Source organism: Zootoca vivipara, chromosome 2 (genome assembly GCF_963506605.1).
Source record: "Zootoca vivipara chromosome 2, rZooViv1.1, whole genome shotgun sequence".
Classification (NCBI taxonomy): Eukaryota; Metazoa; Chordata; class Lepidosauria; order Squamata; family Lacertidae; genus Zootoca; species Zootoca vivipara.
The window spans coordinates 115,908,896-115,928,302 of record NC_083277.1 but is presented as its reverse complement, the minus strand read 5'-3'; the positions used below and the strand labels follow the sequence as shown (position 1 = coordinate 115,928,302).

Genomic DNA, 19,407 nt, shown 5'->3' with positions numbered 1-19,407 from the left:
TGGGTTTGCCGCTTTCGCAACCCGAAGATTACATATCCAGAGCGGTACGTAGTTTGAGGGTTCACTGTAATGTTAATCACCTTTTGCTTGCAGCCACATTTCCCTCTTTTTTGTGTCTCTTTCTAGTGGGCACCTGTCAGTCAAGTTCAAGAAATGGCACTTCTGTTCTCAATGTAGTATTGAAATAAAAATACTCCACAGGTTGAAAAATGTTGTGTGTAAATTCTAGCAACACTGGGTTGGAGTTGCTTGGTAGATTGTTTGTTTAATTTGTTAGTTGCTTTATCTTGCCCAGGGCAACCCAAAGCAACTTACATCCAAACAAACAAACAGACAGATAGAAAACCTTACGTAGATTCATTAAAACCAAGAGGAAAAAGAAATGCATGAGAAACATCCCAGTTCCAAATGCATCAAACAAAAAATGATGCCTGGTTCCAAACGAATCAAGCAAGTGAGTCAAGACACGAAATATAAAATAAGGAAAATATTCTTTGAGGAATTACCTGCTCTTCGTGCATCTTCATATTCGCACCTGCCTTCTGGTTGGTCTGTCCTATGACTGGTTCATCCACGTGACGCAGAATTGGGTTCTTGCATCCTTTACAGCAGTGGTTGGTAGTGACCACCTGTGATTGATGGGACTGTGAATGAAGACCTGAGGTTGGAAAAGTGTCTGGGGTGGGATAGAAATTTACAAGGCATTTGGGTTGGGCTCAGTGGTGGACCCAGGTGGCGCTGTGGGTTAAACCACAGAGTCTAGGGCTTGCTGATCAGAAGGTCGGCGGTTCGAATCCCTGCAACGGGGTGAGCTCCCATTGCTCGGTCCCAGCTCCTGCTCACCTAGCAGTTCGAAAGCACATCAAAAGTGCAAGTAGATAAATAGCTTCCCGCTCCGGCGGGAAGGTAAACGGCGTTTCCGTGCGCTGCTCCAGTTCGCCAGAAGCAGCTTTGTCATGCTGGCCACATGACCCAGAAGCTGTCTGCGGACAAACGCCGGCTCCCTCAGCCTATAGAGCTAGATGAGCGCCGCAACCCCAGAGTCGGACACGACTGGACCTGATGGTCAGGGGCCCCTTTACCTTTACCAATGGTGGTCTAGGAAACCCTGCTTTATTGTCTCTTCAACATGAATTTAATGAGCTAGATGATGCGTTGGTGTGTCCACAGGATGATTCACTGGGGGTGCAGCATTTATTATTATTGAGTTTATATACCGCCCTATACCTGGAGGTCTCGGGGCAGTTCACAGAAAAGATCACAACATATATAATCAGAATGAAAACAACCACCCAATAACACCCCTCCAGAAAAGAGCCACGTTTTAAAAGGGTATAGGATGTCAAACAGATCAACCAAAGGCCTGGTTAAAAAGGAACGCTTCTGCCTGACGCCTAAAGTTGTGTAAAGAAGGCGCCAGGCGACCTTCCCTGGGGAGAGCATTCCACAGACGGGGAGCCACTGCAGAGAAGGCCCTGTTCTTGTGTTGCCACCCTCTGCACCTATCGAGGAGGAGGCACATGAGGGAGGGCCTCAGAAGATGATCTCGGGGTCCAGGTAGGTTCATATGGAAAGAGGCACTTCTAGAGGTATTGGGGTCCTGAGCTGTTTAAGGTCCGTGCATCTTGAATGCAGCAGTACTGTGTCTCTTTTAGACCTTATTGACCATCTTCTCAATGCACCCACACCCTCCACTGTAAATGCTGCGCTCTAAAGGACATGAACCACACTGTGGCTGTGTGGTTCCGTGTGTGCTCCACTTCTCCACCATCTTTCCTTCCATCATCACAGATCTGTGTTCTGTTACGTTTGCATTTCCAATCCCATCTTTCCTGGAAGAGGTGAAAAGGACAGACTCGGACTGTTGCAGAGTCTCATTAAACTTCAGGCGCCCCATGCAGCCATGTCCTAATGGTTTTTATTTCTTTGTGCTCTCTCCTAGTGAATGTGACCTCTTCTAAAGAGCCTGGCTCTACAGAGAAAGCTCCCACCATGACACCTGGAAAGGAGCGGGAAGCGTTATATGGTAAATTTGCTATTTCATTCGTCGTCGTTTTCAGGAACTTGATGAAACTTTCCAGACCAAACGGACAGGAAATCTAAAAATAATAATAATCCTGTCTTTAATTGAATGTCTACTGTTTTCTCTGTCTTATGTACCAGTGCGAGATGTTAATTTGGGGCAGTGTTTGGGTTTTAAAAATCATCATTATTAAATTTCTATACTGCCCTTCATCCGAGGATCACAGGGCAGTTTGCAATGTAAAAACACAAAAAGACATACCTTTGTAATAAAACACACACACACACACACACCGGCAATTTTAAAGGCGGCAGATTGTTAAATTAGCCAAAGGCCTGGGAGAAGAGGAATACTTTTGCCTGGTGTCTAAAGATATGCAATGAAGGGGCCAGGCAAGCCTCCCTGGGGAGGGCCTCCCACAAGCGGGGAGCCACCGCAGAAAAAGCCCGTTCTCATGTTTCCACCCTCTGCACCTCTTGTGGAGGAGGCACGTGAAGAAGGGCCTCAGGTGATTATCGCAGGGTCCAGTTCGGTTCTTATGGTTTCCTTGAAATGAAGGTCTGCGAAGACTGTGGTGTCTTTAAGGTATATGGTTTCATTTACACATACTGTATATACAACCTGTGCATATAGGACGGAGAGGCAAACAGCAGATCTTCCTCCAGCAGATCTTACTCCTTCATTAGGTTTCCAGCACAGAGCAAACAAGTTTCTGTCTTTGCCTCTTCTAGCATTCAGCTTTTCAGCTCACCCACCAACTCTGGCTTTTGCCGTTCTAACTACCAGCCAAGTGGTGGTGAGAGGGGATGCCAACCTATTTGTTTCTATAGCAGCCTCTTTGGATTTGTAAATTGCGGTACTTAACTAGTCAGGCAAAGCTATCACCCAGACCAGGCATGGCCAAACTTGGCCCTCCAGCTGTTTTGGGACTACAACTCCCATCTTCCCTAGCTAACAGGACTAGTGGTCAGGGATTATGGGAATTGTAGTCCCAAAACAGCTGGAGGGCCAAGTTTGGCAATGCCTGAACTAGACAAAGGAAGTGGTTTGGCAAGCTTACTCTTATTTCTTTATTAAAATTGCTATGTACAGTTGCATCATAAAACTATATCATAAAAACATAACCCTATAAAACTATAGAATAAGATATTCATTCTCTTATACGTTCTACCCCACACATGCAGGATCAGATGTTTTGGAAAGGGGCACAGTGTGTGGGCCTGAGTTTTCCCTCCCAACCTCATAACAGAGCAATAGTGGATAACCAACCCTGATCTGGAATGTGCCATTCTCTTTGCCCCCATCCCTGCTTTTAGGACTGGGAAAGAAATGGGAGCAATCCCCTGCGGCTGAATATCATTTGTCCAAACGAACTGTAAGCAAACTCTGTGGAACTAGGGGATACATTCTAGGAAATCCTTTAACTGCCGGCTTGTTAAATCCACCCAGCAGTGTTGTACTAGATAATTTTTACGGGCTCTATATTCACGTTATCATCAACCTCCCAGCCATTGTAATGGACACTTTTTAGTTTGTCTTGAATTACGCCTATGGGCTTGTGCAGCTAGAAAACACTGCTATATAGGTCTGTGTTCTCAAGGCCCTTTAAGAGGTTGGTTCTGTCTGAATTTCAGCGGTGTTGGGGAAGGTCAAACCAGATGGACCTCTGAGATGACTTTATCTTTTGTCAACGTAGACCCTCCGTGCAGCTAACAACAGCTGTGGCTTTTAACGGGCTCCAGTTCCCTGTGATTATGAAACCCCCCCAATATCTTCCAAAACCCTCTGTTGCCCCGAGGCCCTCTGAAAGAGAAATAATTCCACTGAGCCCCTTTCACAAGATGAGGACGTAGCTTAGCACTCTCTGCCTGCTTCCTGAGTAGCTTCAGTCTTGAGACCTTTTTCACAAATCTACATCACTTTCATAGGAACATAAGACACTGCCTTTTACCAAGTCAGACCACTTGTCTGTATATTATTAATACTGTCATAATTTCCAATTTTGGAGGGACCCAGGTGGCGCTGTGGTTAAACCACTGAGCCTAGGGCTTGCTGATCAGAAGGTCGGCGGTTCAAATCCCTGTGACGGGGTGAGCTCCCGTTGCTTGGTCCCAGCTCCTGCCAACCTAGCAGTTCGAAAGCATGTCAAAATGCAAGTAGATAAATAGGAACCGCTACAGCGGGAAGGTAAACAGCGTTTCCATGTGCTGCTCTGGTTTGCCAGAAGCGGCTTAGTCATGCTGGCCACATGACCTGGAAGCTATACGCCGGCTCCCTCGGCCAATAATGCGAGATGAGCGCCGCAACCCCAGAGTCGGTCATGACTGGACGTAATGGTCAGGGGTCTCCTTTACCTTTACCTTTAATTTCCAATTTATGACTCACCCTTCACCCTAAGGTCCCAGGACAGGTTACGACAATTAAAATACAATGTTAAGAGCAACATGCAGTCAAAAAAAAACACTGGGGTGGGGTGGGGTGGGTGTCCTAAAAATACACATCTCAGGTGTCAAAAGCCAGGATAAGGAAGTGTGTCATCAGCATGAAGATTCAATGGATTGAAATGGGGACTTTTGGCTCGCAAAGCAAGCATTGTACTTGTACTGAGCTATGCGGTACTGTAACTCGTGGGGCCTTTGTCTTTGGAAGTTATTTATAAATTCCCCATTATTGCTTTTCTTAGTTCTAACAGTCTTGGTGGATTTGCCAAGTTGAAAGCATGTCTTTGTTAGCCTGCTTATTTTTATTATTATTATTATTATTATTATTATTATTAATTTCATTTCTATACCGCTTTATATTTTTAAGAAAAATCTCAATGCAGTTTACAGCACATTAAAACATCAATAAAACAACCCAAAATCAAACATTTCTGAAGAAAGTCAAATATAAAATATACAGTCAAAGCAACATAATTAACAGGAAGCTAAAATATTATCTTAAAGATTTCAAAATAAAGCATTACAAAGGGGGTCAACTACAGAATACATATTTAACACAAAGTTAACAAAAAAATTAAAACCTTTCAAAAGAAAACATTACTAAGTGAAGTCAAATACAGGTGAAACTCAAAAAATTAGAATATTGTCAAAAAGTTCGTTTATTTCAGTAATGCAACTTAAAAGGTGAAACCAATATAGGAGATAGACTCATGACATGCAAAGCGAGATACGTCAAGCCTTTATTTGTTGTATACATGGAAGCGAGCCCTGTGTAATGGAATAGGGTTTAATGTTGCGTGCATAAGAGTCTACTGTAAAGGTAGAATTTGCCAGTAATGGGGGAATTGCACCAACTATCCACGATTATTTTCTTTTGGGGCTGGGCATGCAGCTTTTCTAAAAGAAAACACTCATGTCCATCTGAGCTGAAACCAGCTCAATTAACCCATTACTTTTAGCTTCTGGCTGGATAACTGAATTTTCTAAGAGCCAATTTTCTGATGGGATTTAAGGAATGTAACAGAACTGTTTATACATAACAGTTTCCCATACCCTAACGTAGAGGAATTTGAGTAGTTCATGAACAATCCTCTCTTTCTCTGTCTTCTTAAAACCATGATATAAACGATGACCAAATGCCAGTTAACGGTTAAAATGTTGTTTAGTGGTATGCATAAGTAAGGACGATTCTTGGCCAATATTCTTAAAACTGGAAATAATGAATCACCGCACTCCTTGGTTTTGTGCTGTTAAATATGTTGATTTTTTTATATATAGCTATGACCACATCTGTTATTTTAAATCTGTGTAATTCAATTGCACTTCACTACCAAATAGCAAAGGTGCCATTTGGTGTCTTGTTCAGCAGTTTTATCAGTCTGCGGAAGCAGGCTTTTAAACAATATTTCCTCAGGAGGGAAGAGCCAAGGAAATGCAAGGTGACTTTCCTCCACAGAGTGGTTTTTCAGAACTCTTGAAATACTCAGCTTCTAAGGAACAATCCTTGATTTTTGCAAGCAGTCTTTAGGCTTTTTCAGATCTGAAGAAGGAAATCAAATCTCTCCAGGTCTTCGCCGTCTTACAGGTCTTCTCCCACAACTCTCTGAAACAACCAACGGAAAATATCTCTATATGCTTTTCATGTTCCTTGTTTAGGTGTGGTATTTGGAAATCCTGCAGTTGGTTTTGTCTAATTTTTCTTATCTTTAAACTGCCTAGTCATGAAGACGTCCAAACTAGCAATGGAATAATAATAATAATAATAATAATAATAATAATAATAATAATTTATTATTTATACCCCGCCCATCTGGCTGGGTTTCCCCAGCCACTCTGGGCGGCTTCCAACAGAAAAATAAAATACAGTAATCTATTAAACATTTAAAGCCTCCCTAAACAGGGCTGCATTCAGATGTCTTCTAAAAGTCTGGTAGTTGTTTTTCTCTTTGACATCTGACCGGAGAGCGTTCCACAGGGCGGGCGCCACTACCGAGAAGGCCCTCTGCCTGGTTCCCTGCAACTTGGCTTCTCACAACGAGGGAACCGCCAGAAGGCCCTTGGTGCTGGACCTCAGTGTCCGGGCAGAATGATGGAGGTGGAGACGCTCCTTCAGGTATACTGGACCAAGGCCATTTAGGGTTTTAAAGGTCAACACCAACACTTTGAATTGCGCTCGGAAACGTATTGGGAGCCACGTACTGGAACATTAGCTGAGTAATGATTAGATCAGCAGAATCACTGCTTGAATTTCACAGGACCAGAGAGGGATGATTTGCTCATGGTTGACCATCATGGCAACTGTTTTTAGGAGGCTTTGGGTGGGGATGATTGGTTAAAACTGGAGAATTCTGCATGGGGACTGGGGATTTCCCTAAAGGCCTCTCTACCTTCTTTGCCATGTGTTGCTAAAAGGCTACTTTAAGAGTTATAATAGCTTACCTGTTGATATTATCATACAGTTGGAAGAGAACTCCAGAGGTCTTCTTGTCCAACTCCTTGCCATTGCACAAAGTCTCCTGCATTGGCCTGAGGTTGAACTAGATGACCTGTCCAGTTATCTTCCAAATCTGTGATGCTACGAGCAGGTCAGAAACTAAAAAATAATACTCCACTTTGATGACTTCTGATTTTGACACAGCGGTGGTGTCATTTTCTAGGAGTGTGGAGTTTTGAAACCTTTTTTTGTCATGGCCAAATATTTGGATAAACAGTGAAACCTGGTGCTTAAATGGCAACTTTCTGCTCTCACCAGAACAAAGCAGAAAATTCACTATCGTCTAGTGAAATCCTCAGGCACCTGGTTGAAATTCCCCTTCCCACTCACCCTGTACGTACAAGACTGAAGCAAGCAGCCCTGTAAAGACCGAAATCATTCAGCATGCCCCTAAAACAGAACTTCTCTCCTTTTGCTGACCTATATTTGCCAGGCAGCCTTACACACCTTTTAAAAGAGGACATTCCAGATTCTTTCTCTCTGCTTTGCGACAGCTGACGCTTTTTGTCAAGTGGCCAATTTTTCAGTACGCAACTTCAGGGAAGTCGACAACAGGCTGCATCTGTGTGCTACGTTCTGTTCCTTACACTTTCTCGTCTTTGTTTAACTAGCTAGGCAAGGTGAGTTTGGCTCATCTGGGGGTGGAATTCTTCCTGCAATGGTGGTTTTTCATTACACAACAGTTGCTTTAAAGCCACCATGTCAACAGATCTGCTGAGTGGCATCGCCTCTTTAATTTGGGAGGCGGGGAAGGCAGAGGTGTAGGAGGAGAAACTGACTTCACAGCTGCAACAGAAAACCGTGTGTTATGTGCATCCTTACTGTTCCTGTTTCTCGACTATATATTGGCCTCTTCTACGCTTCCAAGGAGGCTGGTGTAAGTGGAGCTCAGCTTTCTTGGTCCCTGGAAGCAGAAGCAAAATGCCACGTGGGGAATACAAATTAGAGTACAAGAGTGAGTACAACCAGAGCATTGGGGCAAGGGGGAGGGCATAGAATGACATTTCAGGACTTGGTGTAAAACTTTTTTTCCAGTGTCTTGTAACTTTTCCCTTTTGCAGAGAGTGGGGGGCTGTTTTGGGGAAAACACTTGTTAGATGCCTTCTGTAGATCTGTGTCTACATAGCATTCTTTGATGCAATTCTTGTTTAATCCACAACTTCCCTACGGTTAAAAAGAAGAAGTTGTACTCTGCACCTGAATTTTGTGTGCTAGCCACATTTTTTATCTTGAATAAAGCTGTAAGATGTGTTAAAGGGTGAACATTATTTTCAGCCCTTTTGGACTGGACCCAAAGGGTCTATCTAATCTAGCCTCCTGTGACCTCTCAAATGCCTTTGGGAAACTCACAAGGCAAAAGCCATTCCATCAGATAAGGAATACTTGAATACTTTATAGAAATTTGGTATGTGCAAAATGGAGCCTCGGCACTTCAGTCAATCGAGCTTGGACTTCAGATGAAGGATATGTTTTTATGTCTAGAGCAAAAATAAAATTAGCATGTCAGTAATAGCAGACTGTTGCTGGGATTTCTTGAGCGCCAAAGAATAGAATGCTATACGGTACATAGCATTAAAATCTGCCTACAGGCTTACAATCTAAATAGACTGGTACATTAAGGAGAAGGAAGGAAGGAAGGAAGGAAGGAAGGGGGAAGTTGATGGAGAAAGAGAGATGCTTTGCCAACTAGTAGTTATGTTGAAGGGAGAGAGCAAATGATCACCTGGTTTGGAAAACAGGAGGAAATGTCTTCTCATTCTAGAAAGGTATTGGTAACAAGGGAAGGACTGGAATTGATCTGGCTGTAAGAAAGGAGCAGCTGGTCAGCATCTTGGGCTCTGGGCTTGGAAGGACAGTTAGCCTGCAAGTACAGGTAGGGGGAGGCATGTCTCCGAGAAGGAAGGTACCTCTTCCCCTCCATCGAAGGGCAGCTCTGTGCTCACTGCTGGAAGCCGGTCATATATAGGCTGCACAGCTAAACTGGATCCCTGCCTGTTGCCACCCACCCACCCCAATTTCAGGGACCCAACATGTTGGAACCATCAAATTGTGTTATGGGAAAGTATTGCAGTAGGCCTGCAACTTACTTGGGGGTTACGTCCTAGGAATTGCACTTAAAACCTAAATTGTGTAAAGTCAAAATCCATTGGGTTCAGCGGCGGGTGGGATTGCAAAAGTCATTTTTCCTGAAACCCCACCCTTTTCTGACCCGTTTTTAATTTTTCGCTACATATGTAAATCTGAACGGGCACGAGTTGACTGTGTGCAAGTTGTCGGTACTATTATTATTATTTGTATATGTCGTGTGTAGATTATTAGCCAACACTATAAATGCTCTCATCTTCTGCCCCTTCCCATTGCCATTGGCAGAATTGTTGAATTGTGTGAAGTGTGTTCTCTTGCATCCTTCCATTCTTAAATCTGTGGGGCTTAGCTTGTTTTCTCCTTCAGCAACGGCCAACCACTAGTATGAAGAAGACATCACATCACACATTTCGAGGGAGACACTTCTTAAAAGAGCTTTTCTTGCAGTCGGGGTTTTAGAGTGGTTGTACCAAATTTCATCTTTGTACCCCTGGAAACAACCTTGCAACTTTGAAACAGGAGAATAAGTTTCTTCTTGCAAAGGACAGGACACATACACAAACAAATGCATGCAAAATATGGATAGTTTTAAGAGCGATTAACCATGGTTTCATGGTTGGGGGACAGATGAGCTCATACAGTTCCTAATATTCTATGTAACCTGACTGGCAGACAGTGAGATCCTAAACATGACTGCTCTGAATTCAGTGGGACTTGCTTCTGTAAGGCTTAATCCCAGGTCAGTGGGCATCAGATTTTAACATTAATTTTCTTCTACCCTTTTAAGAAAATGAGCCTGTGATAATGAAGACAATGTAAATGTGCACATATTAAGTTTTTAATGTGCAAAGCAATTTACTATGTTTGTTTTATCTCTGTCTACAGTCATTCTATCTATTGTAGTCACTTCTTTTGGACACGAGGGCTGAGAGGTCCAGCAAAATCAGGTCTCTGCTGGGATTGAATCCCAGGTCTTAGAGAGAGTGCCATAGCATACAATATTGTATAAAACTGAGGTAGCTGATAAACTTTCCTCCAGATGCTCTTGGACAACAACCCTCCGCCCACCTCTGATGATTGCCCATGGTGCCTGGCACTGATGGAAACTAGTCCAGCAACATTTGACAGGCTATTACTTGACGTCCAGGTTGGCACTGAATTTTTCTCCTTTAAGCTCCACTCTGCTTATCAAAATTTCTATTGTCAATTTGCAGAAGATTCCTCGGGGGACGGCGTGAGCACCATTTGCAACACCACACTACCATCTCAGCTTTCTGACTCTACAGATGAATTTACCACCTACTTTGATCAGAAAATACCTGTACCTGAAGATGAAAAGGTAAGTGTGTTGGGCTACCTCTCCTTCAGGGGAAATGGAGGTGTGTGCAGGGCAGCAATTCCCAAATGCTGTGTTGTGGAACTACTATTACGCCACGGAAGAACTGCTTACACAGAGGGAGAAATAATCTACTTGAGCCGCAAGGGACAACTTGTGGAAAATATTGCCCACTTGACCATGCTCCCTTCCAGGCAGCTTCTTCTGGGAAGGGGTGTAATTCTGCACAATGAGCCATATGCAACAGAATTAATCCATTATCCTTTAAGGCTGCATGCTCTTTCCAGTTAAGGCCAACACTAAACTCATGCAGAGATAGGTGGTTCTGGGTATTTTGGTTCCTCTGTTTTGTTTGACTTGGGTTGGGGTTGGTTAAATGTTTAGTTGGGGTTGGCAGTTCTTTTAATTTGGGTATATCTTCTTCTTCTTCTTCTTCTTCTTCTTCTTCTTCTTCTTCTTCTTCTTCTTCTTCTTCTTCTTCTTCTTCTTCCTCCTCCTCCTCCTCCTCCTCCTCCTCCTCCTCCTCCTCCTCCTCCTCCTCCTCCTCTTCTTCTTCTTCTTCTTCTTTTCTGTTGATTTATTGGTTTTAGTCTGTATAAGATACAGTGGTACCTCGTGTTGTGTAACCTCCAGGTTACGGAATCTTTGGGTTATGGCCGGGCCTCCGGAACGGATCCCATTCGTAACTGGAGGTACCACTGTACTGTATTCTGTTTTTTATGTTTGATGTTTTATTATATTTATATATGCTGAAAGCCACCCAGAGTGGCTGGGGAAATCCAACCAGATGGGCAGGATACAAATAATAAAATTATTATTATTATCACTACATGATCTAAAGTAAACTATTGCAGCTATCAGAGTAAAGGCTGTCTCCAATGTTTAATTTGAAAGGGAAGCATGCTTTTGCTCTTAGAAATACAAAGGTTTAGATCATCAACTAAAATGGCTTTCAGTGGGTTTTCTTCCACTTAGGTTTTCTTTTTATTAAACAAACCCCAAGTTCCAGGCCATATGGTTGATGTGCAATACTATTTGAAGATGATTACAGTGAGAGATGGGCCTCTATGTACCTTCCTATTACTTTCCAGGGAGCAGAAATGAAACAGTCATTTTCCTTGCTAACCTAGCCAGTGTAATGGTTGAACGAAGAGGAACAATGGTGCTCTGTGGACAGCTACTGATGTTAACTTTTGAAATGTTACAGCAGCACAGACCTTTCCCTGCAGGCTGTGTGTGTGGGCAGTCCCTAAAGCACGGACATAAATTTAGCTGCTTGTGGATCACCTCTGCAGCTAACGATGACCACAAATGCTTCCTAACCAAAGGAATGTTGAGGTTCAAAATGAGCATCTGCAACAAGGAGAGGCATTGTCCAAAACCAGACCATAACATTTGGGAGTCAGAAATCCTTGCTGTTCTGCTGCAGATCACCCAAAGATTGATAATAAGTAGATCCAAACTTTGCTTATCCCCATTCTTGTTCTAGGGCGCACAGAATGTACGCAGGCCACTGCTCAGACCTATTTGGGTTTGTTGCCACCCCACATCAACTGAGCCTTCCTAGAATGCACCCAACATTCCCTTGCAGTCTGAGGTTGGTGGTGGTGGATGGGAGCTGTCTTTCAGAGAAGCTTGCCTGCCATCACTGGTCTCCTGCTTGAGCAAGCCCTGATAAGCTTTAAGGAAGCTTCCCAGGGCACATTTCAAAGTAAATGCTCTAAATTTAGGCCATTGTTAAGATAAACGTGTCTGGCATGATGTAGACTTTGTGTGATGCTGTATCTTTGGGTGGGTTTGCTCCTTTTCTGCTTCTAGCATGATGGTCCTGCTGGAATTAAAGCATCGTTTAAAAAAGAAAGAAAGCAACAACAAAGGAACTTTCCGTGTTGATTGATTGTGACATTAACCATTCGGGCAATTCCTTTCCTTCTGTGGAAAAACACCTCCCCACTCTTAATCCCCCACTCTTTTTTCCTTTTAAGCATCCATTGTTCAGTTTTCGAAAACTCTGGGCCTTCACTGGGCCAGGGTTTCTCATGAGCATAGCCTACTTGGATCCAGGCAACATAGAATCGGATCTGCAGTCTGGCGCCATTGCGGGCTTTAAGGTAAGTAGCCTCTTGCTACAAAACATTTGCTCCTGAGCACCTAAACGCCACCCATAGAGTTTTGAGAGCTTACTCCTACTCCATGTGCAAAGCAATATTAATTCTAGCCAGCAGATGTTTACCATAACCGTGTTTGAATAGGGGACTTCACAGCCTTCTTGGGGTGACCTTGTCTTTATTTTAATGCTTGAGTCCTCCTGACATGAAGATGAATTGCAGTGGGACCAGGCTGGTCTGGAAAGAGTGCTTTTTCTTCCCAAATCACCCAGATGTGGATGTCGCCCCCGTACCATAAATAGGCAAAACTGCATCTCCGCCTGCCCTTTAAATCAGGGGTTCAACTATTCCGTTGTTTCTCTGTCAGAGCAGAAACCGGAAGGTCTACTGATAATGTAAGATCAAGTGGTATAAGCTGATGGTAAGCTATTCTGGAACAACCTTAAAACTTACAATATATTATTCTGCAGCTGAAAAGTTAAGTTTTAAATAAAACATGTCTCTAGCTGGGTTGCTTAACTACTTCGCCCTTAGCAGCTAAGATAGGCTTAAGCTTGATTGCTTACATTACTGGAGGAGGAATGCGTTGGTTTCCTCGTTCACAAAAAGCTTAGATTGAAATCTAGTAGTATATTTTCCTGAAGACATTCCTGCCCTGTCCGGTTTCAACAGTCCTGCCAAATGCTACTCTCCAAGGAAGCTGGGGATTGTAATTCTTTTCAGCAGATCGGTAAGAATATCCAACAGAGAAGTCTCTAGACTACAGTTCCCATGCCTGTGGATGTGTCACGTAGCCTGGACATGTCTGGAATATTCTGCTTCAGCAGTTAGGTCTTGATAAAACACGGGCAATTGAAAGCTGTGTTCTCCTCCATGCCCTGTTTTTGATTGTGAGAGGGGTTTGAGGCTGCGTCTGTATTTAATTCGTGAAGAATTGCAGACACACTTTAGGACACACAATCCGCTGGCTGGCTGGCTCCCAGAGTTCTCATATCTTGGCTGCTCTTGACCTTGCTGTGCTTTTGTGCCTTTCAGCTGCTCTGGGTTCTCTTGCTAGCCACGATCATTGGCCTGCTCTTGCAGCGACTGGCAGCGAGGCTAGGAGTGGTAACAGGACTTCATCTGGCAGAAGTATGCAACCGGCAATATCCCAAGGTGAGTGAATTGAGCCATTCATTTGGAAATTTATCTTGTGCTTTTGTTGCGAGCAGAGGAATGCACCTTGTTGTTGTTGTTGTTGTAGGATCGGATCTCCCCGTGTGTTAAAAGCAGCTAGACAGGATTGGAATATAGGTGATAACTAGTAACTGGGGGGTTGAGCAGAGGCAGGATTAAACAGGCCTGGAAGATGGGCGCCAGGAATTGTGGCAAGTCCCAAGACAGAGGCTCCTGAAGATGCCAGGCTGTTCTCAAAGTCTGTAGCCAGAGAGTGTAAGGGAATTTGATGCATACAAGGGATAGATGCAGATCCAGAAAGCCCCCCCCCCAAAAAAAAGCAGATGGGGGGAAGGCCAGGTGCATTGTGCCAAAGAGCAACATGCAGTGGAGTTAATGAGACCTAGAAGTGAAGTAGGAAAGACTACACCAGCCTCCAGATCCTCTGGCTTTTTGCACTATTTCTGCATATAAAGAAAGCACCGGCTGCACCGTGGGTGTCAACCCTTTATCATAAATAGGCAAAACTGCATCTCTGCCAGCCCTTTAAATCAGGGGTGCCCTGTCAGGGGAAATAGGGGTGGATGAATCTGAGTGCACATCCTCTTTGAAGATCGTCACCACCTGGGATCTACCTGGAGGCATAGCTGCCAAGTCTCTCGTTTTTCGCGGGGAAACCCCCGTATTTAAACCCATTTAAATACGCGAACAATCCTGTAAATCCCCTGGATTTTCTTCCTGCCAGGGAGGCTCCATCTGCGCATGTCTGGAAATGCACAGAACCAATTTCGGGTGCCGCTCTGCCCATGTCTGGGCACCGGAAATCGGGCAGCGCCGGCACCAGAAGTTGCTTCTACGCCCGGTGCTGCGCCGTTGCTGATCCCGGATTTTTCTTACCGGGAGTTGCAGGGTATGACCTGGAGGAGAATTTGCCGCTTGCCCAGACTTTCCCATACAGCTCTTACCTTGAACCCAGGGCTTACTTTCCTCTTTTTTTTAAGTGAGTATTTGAATGCCTTCTGAATGTGTGCAGAGAGCACTTCTCTCAGCACAGAGTAAATTGCCTGCATTTTGAATTGCGGGGCTGGGATTGTGGCTTCCAGGCAGGCTTGCAACTTAGCCTCTTCCTTCCTCCTCTGTTCTTCTACTCTCGTGCGATATTTGCTTTGTGTTGCCTCTCCATAATCACTTTAATTACTAGTCTTTGAAGAAGCCAGTCTGCTTAAAAGCCTGGCTTTAAACAAGCACATAGGAGTATTTTGTTCTCTGTGGAATTCTTTTGAGGCTTGTTTCGGCAAGACGCAGTTGCCTAGGGATGTGGATCTCAGCTGCAAAACACTCGCCTCCACCAGGATTAGCAAACCCTCCTTGTCTGCCCCCATCTTATTTCTGGTGACATTTCTCTGGGTGGTCATGTCTGTGTTTATAGCTAACCCGGGACTAAGTTTCCTCTTGGGTTATTCAGAACTTGACACATCTATTTGCTTTCTCTCCCCCAGGGGTTGCATTAGAACATCCTCAGTAAATAGGAAGTTGGGTTTGAGTTGAGTCCCAGGTCAAGCCAGGCAAATTCCAAGTACCGTAGCTATTTTTCCTGAGCTGAAAGAGGAAGAAGCTGCATTCTGAGATCTCCTGGGACTAAGGTGGTGTGGTAACTGCTCCAGCGCAGCTTCTTCAAAACAGCCTCCAAAAACCATGTGGGAGGGGCCAGTTTCTGGGAGGGCCGATACTGTCAAAGAAAGAGCTGCGAATGTAGGCCCATCCCTCCTGGCCTTGAGCTTCTTCTCTTCTTCCCCTTGGTAGCATCAGGCAGGAAGCTAATGCAGGGAAGGGAAAAATTTGCAAACTAAAATTCTGGGGTGCGAAGAGTTTCCTTTCGGTGTCGTTTGTGGCTCTAATGGACATTGCCTTCAGAAAGCTCATTGTGGCTCTCTGCAGAAGGATTTTATTTTATTTTACTTAAAAGCACGTCTCTTCACGCTGAGCTTCCCTTGTAGCTGAAAATTGGCTTCACAAATCTGGTTGGTGTCTGTTGGCTCAGGACTTGCCAAATTCCAGGCAGTGTAATCCACGTAGGTGGTCGCCGGTCAGCAGACTTAGAACCCTTTCCTCATCAGAAGTGATTAATTTCTAAAAATAGACTGCAGCAACTGTTATTTTTATTGCTCAGTGCCTGTGGTAACTGGGTATCTTCCGCCCCCTTTAAATCTGCTTCTGTCTCTGCCTCTGGTTTGATCCACAGGAATTAGACCCTAATACAGTGGGTTCCCTCTGGCCTATTGGCTTAATTAGGTCCACCAGGCCTCACAATTTTGGCCGCAAGGCTGTTTTTGGCTCATAAGTTTCCACTCACCTGATGCCATGCTGCTGGCAAACGAGGGTGTCTTCCATCTAGGGCAGAACAAGACCAGTTTCCCCGCCCACCTTGTGGTTAGAAGAACTTTCTGCCTGGGATCATGCTCCTCCCTTCGCCAAAGGGATCATGTCAAATCGCATTGAGCTCAGCAGCCAATTCTAATCAATTATTTTTTAATCATTCTGAGTTTCGATTTGAGCTGCATCCATTGTTTACTACTTTCTTTTTTAAAACTCAGTGCTGTTGTGTTTTCCATACGATTATATTGATGGAGGCGTTGTTTGCTAATTTTTCCGTGAGGCTTTATTGCCGTTTGCCGCTTTTAGCTCAATATTGTCGTAGGGAAGTGGCGTTACAACTATTAAGTCTAATACCTGACGCCACACACATGACAGGTTGATCTGAGACTGCAAAAGGACAGTTAGGAGCCTTGGTCTTCCTGTTGCTTAAACAGTCTTAACACTTGATAATGTTGTTGTTGTTTAGTCGTGTCCGACTCTTCGTGACCCCATGGACCAGAGCACGCCAGGCACTCCTGTCTTGCACTGCCTCCCGCAGCTGGGTCAAACTCATGTTGGTAGCTTCGAGAACACTGTCCAACCATCTCGTCCTCTGTCGTCCCCTTCTCCTTGTGCCCTCCATCTTTCCCAACATCAGGGTCTTTTCCAGGGAGTCATCTCTTCTCATTATAACTATAACTTATATTGCAGCCCAAACCTACAGTCACTCACAGTCTTCTTGTGTTAATTGGGGCTTACTCCCAAGAATATGAGCATTGGATTGTGATTTGGTCTTGTTCATGACATGTTCGCAGCTTCAAGAACACTGTCCAACCAAGAACACTTGATAATATTAGGGCCTAATATTAGCTGTCAAATATAGATAACATTAATATCAAGATTTCAAGCTTACCTGCTTCATGTGAATAAACTAAGTATTGCTGCCTCTGTGGGTTTTTTTGACCACCAGGTTTTGCTATGTGGAAATGAAACGGAGGCCCAGGAAGGGTTCCTTTTCCTTCTCTCCACCCTATCAAGTAGCAGTGGGTAAATCTTTCTGACGTGCACCTCCATTGCTCAAGAAAGATTTGGAAAAAGAAAAGTCCTGGTTTTTTATTTAGCGACACCTTTCTGCCATCAACCCAATCGGATGGGCAGGGTACAAATAATAAAATCATCATCATCATCATGGAATTCAAGGTGGGATCCTTGTGGTTCCCAGTCAGCCTTCCATCCAGGCAGACCCAGAGCTTCTTGCTTTCTTTCAGCAAGGTGGCTGATGCTCTCGGACAGAGCCCTGGGGCACATGAGATTGATGGGCAAAAAGTAGTTTATTTGGAGAGAAAAAGGGTTAAGATTTGGTGAGGAGGGGAGTCACTAATTGCTTGTGGAAATATGGTTGTTTGTGTACCATTAGGATATATCATAGCTTACCTTCCAAGTCCCGGACTGCAGAATCCGGGACCGGCAGCCGTGTGACACCGGAAGTTGCGTCGACGTAACTTCCGGTGTCGCTTTGCCCTTCTATGGGCACCAAAAATGGCCGCCGCCGGCTTCGAAAGTCGCTTGTACGCATGTCAGGAAGTGCGTCGACGCAACTTCCGGTGTCGCTCTGCCCATCTATGGGCACCAAAAATGGCTGCCGCCGAGACCGGAAGTCGCGTCTATGCACTTCTGGACATGCGTAGATGTGACTTTTGAAGCCGGCGGCAGCCATTTATGGTGCCCATAGAAGGGCAAATCGGAAAGAAAAAAATGGCCGCTGGCAGGAGAAAATAACAGAGAAAAACGGGAGACGAAGTAATACGGGGGACCACCGGGAAAAGGGAAGTAAAAACGGGGGGTTTCCCGGGGAAAACGGGGTACTTGGCAGCTATGATCTCATAGTAGGAAGGTTGTTCATATTAACAAACGAACAGTGGAAGTTGTGTTTGTTTTTTTTAAAAAAAATTCTGGGTGTGCATCCTTGTTTTACCCATTTGCTTCTTTCATATTTTGTGTGTGTATAAAACAAAAATCTTGATTGCGCCTTAGGTCCCTCGGATTATCTTGTGGTTGATGGTGGAGCTTGCCATTGTTGGCTCAGATATGCAAGAAGTCATTGGCTCAGCCATCGCCATTCACCTCCTGTCCGTTGGGATGTAAGTTGCCTTTTTGTCCTCTGCTTCTGGAGTGGCGTCACCAGTTTGTATTCTGAACGAGAGAAAACATGGTTTGTTTTCTTGCAGTGCCCTGCTCCTGTGTGTAAAGTGGAACTTCTGGTGGCTGGTCTATATATGGGAAAATAATAAACGTTGCACAGCCTTCCTAGGACTGTCAAAATTTCAGAATGCACTTGGGAAAGTCCACATGCTTGAATGTACCTCATTGTAAAAAAGAAACTCCCTTCATGTAGAAACCTAGTTGTTGGCAGCACCCATCTGTCTCGAGAGACAATGGAGTGCGCCTCTAAGGGTGAAGTCAAACCACTACATTAGCAGCACCGAAGTGACCTCCCTGGAGTGCAAGTTTGGGCAGTGTCTATGGAGGTCCTGGGCTGCACAGACAACAAGACCCCCCCTCTCGGTCTCACTGATGTGGTCCAAAGGAAAGCCGAACAATACGTTTGGCACCAGCTTGGCTGGCAGGATTACATCATTGAGAAACTCAGCCTAGAACCATTCATCCTAACTTTTTGTTTTCCATATTCGGGGATGGTGCAAATGGTTTGGGGATGTGTCTTTTCCTTGGATCCTGGAGAACATTCAAGCATAGGATTCCACACATGCATTATTGAACCAGCTTTAGCCCTAGGCCAGCTCTGTCCACACAACACTTCTAAACATTTGCAATTCAGCTCACTGATTTCTGCAGGAGAGAAGCTCTGACAAGGCAAAGCCATTCCTCCCGTATGCTGTCTCCTCTTTGCTGCCACCAGCTCTCCCATAATGCACCCCCCTTACTTAGAATAAACCAGGGGTAGGGAATCTTTGGCCCTCCAGATGTTGCTGGACTACAGCTCCCATCACCCCTAACTGTTAGCCAACTTGGCCAGGGCTGATGGGAATGGGGGTCCAACCAGTTCTTGATACCCACAGGTTCCCCACTCCTGCTGCAAACCCTCGTCCTCCCACTTCACTACTGCTTTGCCCCCCCCCCCCAATTTTATTTTAAACATTTAGTAAATACACTGCAGATATGGGCAGCTAGAAATTAGATCCACTCAGGTTTTTTGGCAGAGCTTTCGAAAAATAAACAAGCCTTTATTTGCCAACAGTAACAGAGCGAGGCTGTACTCTTGGCAAGCCTCGCTCGGCATCAGAATTGCTCAGCAAGGCCAGGAATTCACCAGGCAAAGGAATTCAGTTCCCTAGGCTGGGAATTCCATCGCCAGCAGAGCCCGTGTCTGCTGGGAAGCCTAGCTTTGCACA

The 19,407-nt window shown here is 44.7% G+C and overlaps 1 protein-coding gene across 3 annotated transcripts in view; it reads left to right on the top strand.

Moving 5' to 3' along the window:
• SLC11A2 (solute carrier family 11 member 2) overlaps nucleotides 1-19,407 on the top strand; it is a 61,136-nt gene that overhangs the window by 8,235 nt on the left and 33,494 nt on the right. For 2 of the 3 annotated variants that reach the window (XM_035103090.2, XM_035103098.2), the window contains exons 2-6: nucleotides 1,943-2,026; nucleotides 10,258-10,382; nucleotides 12,365-12,490; nucleotides 13,523-13,642; nucleotides 18,032-18,138. In XM_035103090.2, coding sequence (XP_034958981.1) covers nucleotides 1,993-2,026; nucleotides 10,258-10,382; nucleotides 12,365-12,490; nucleotides 13,523-13,642; nucleotides 18,032-18,138 — 512 coding nt within the window. In that variant the 5' untranslated portion in view covers nucleotides 1,943-1,992. Of the gene's footprint in view, nucleotides 1-1,942; nucleotides 2,027-6,300; nucleotides 7,914-10,257; nucleotides 10,383-12,364; nucleotides 12,491-13,522; nucleotides 13,643-18,031; nucleotides 18,139-19,407 lie in introns of those variants that run through there. The other variant, XM_035103106.2, reaches the window with a different exon arrangement.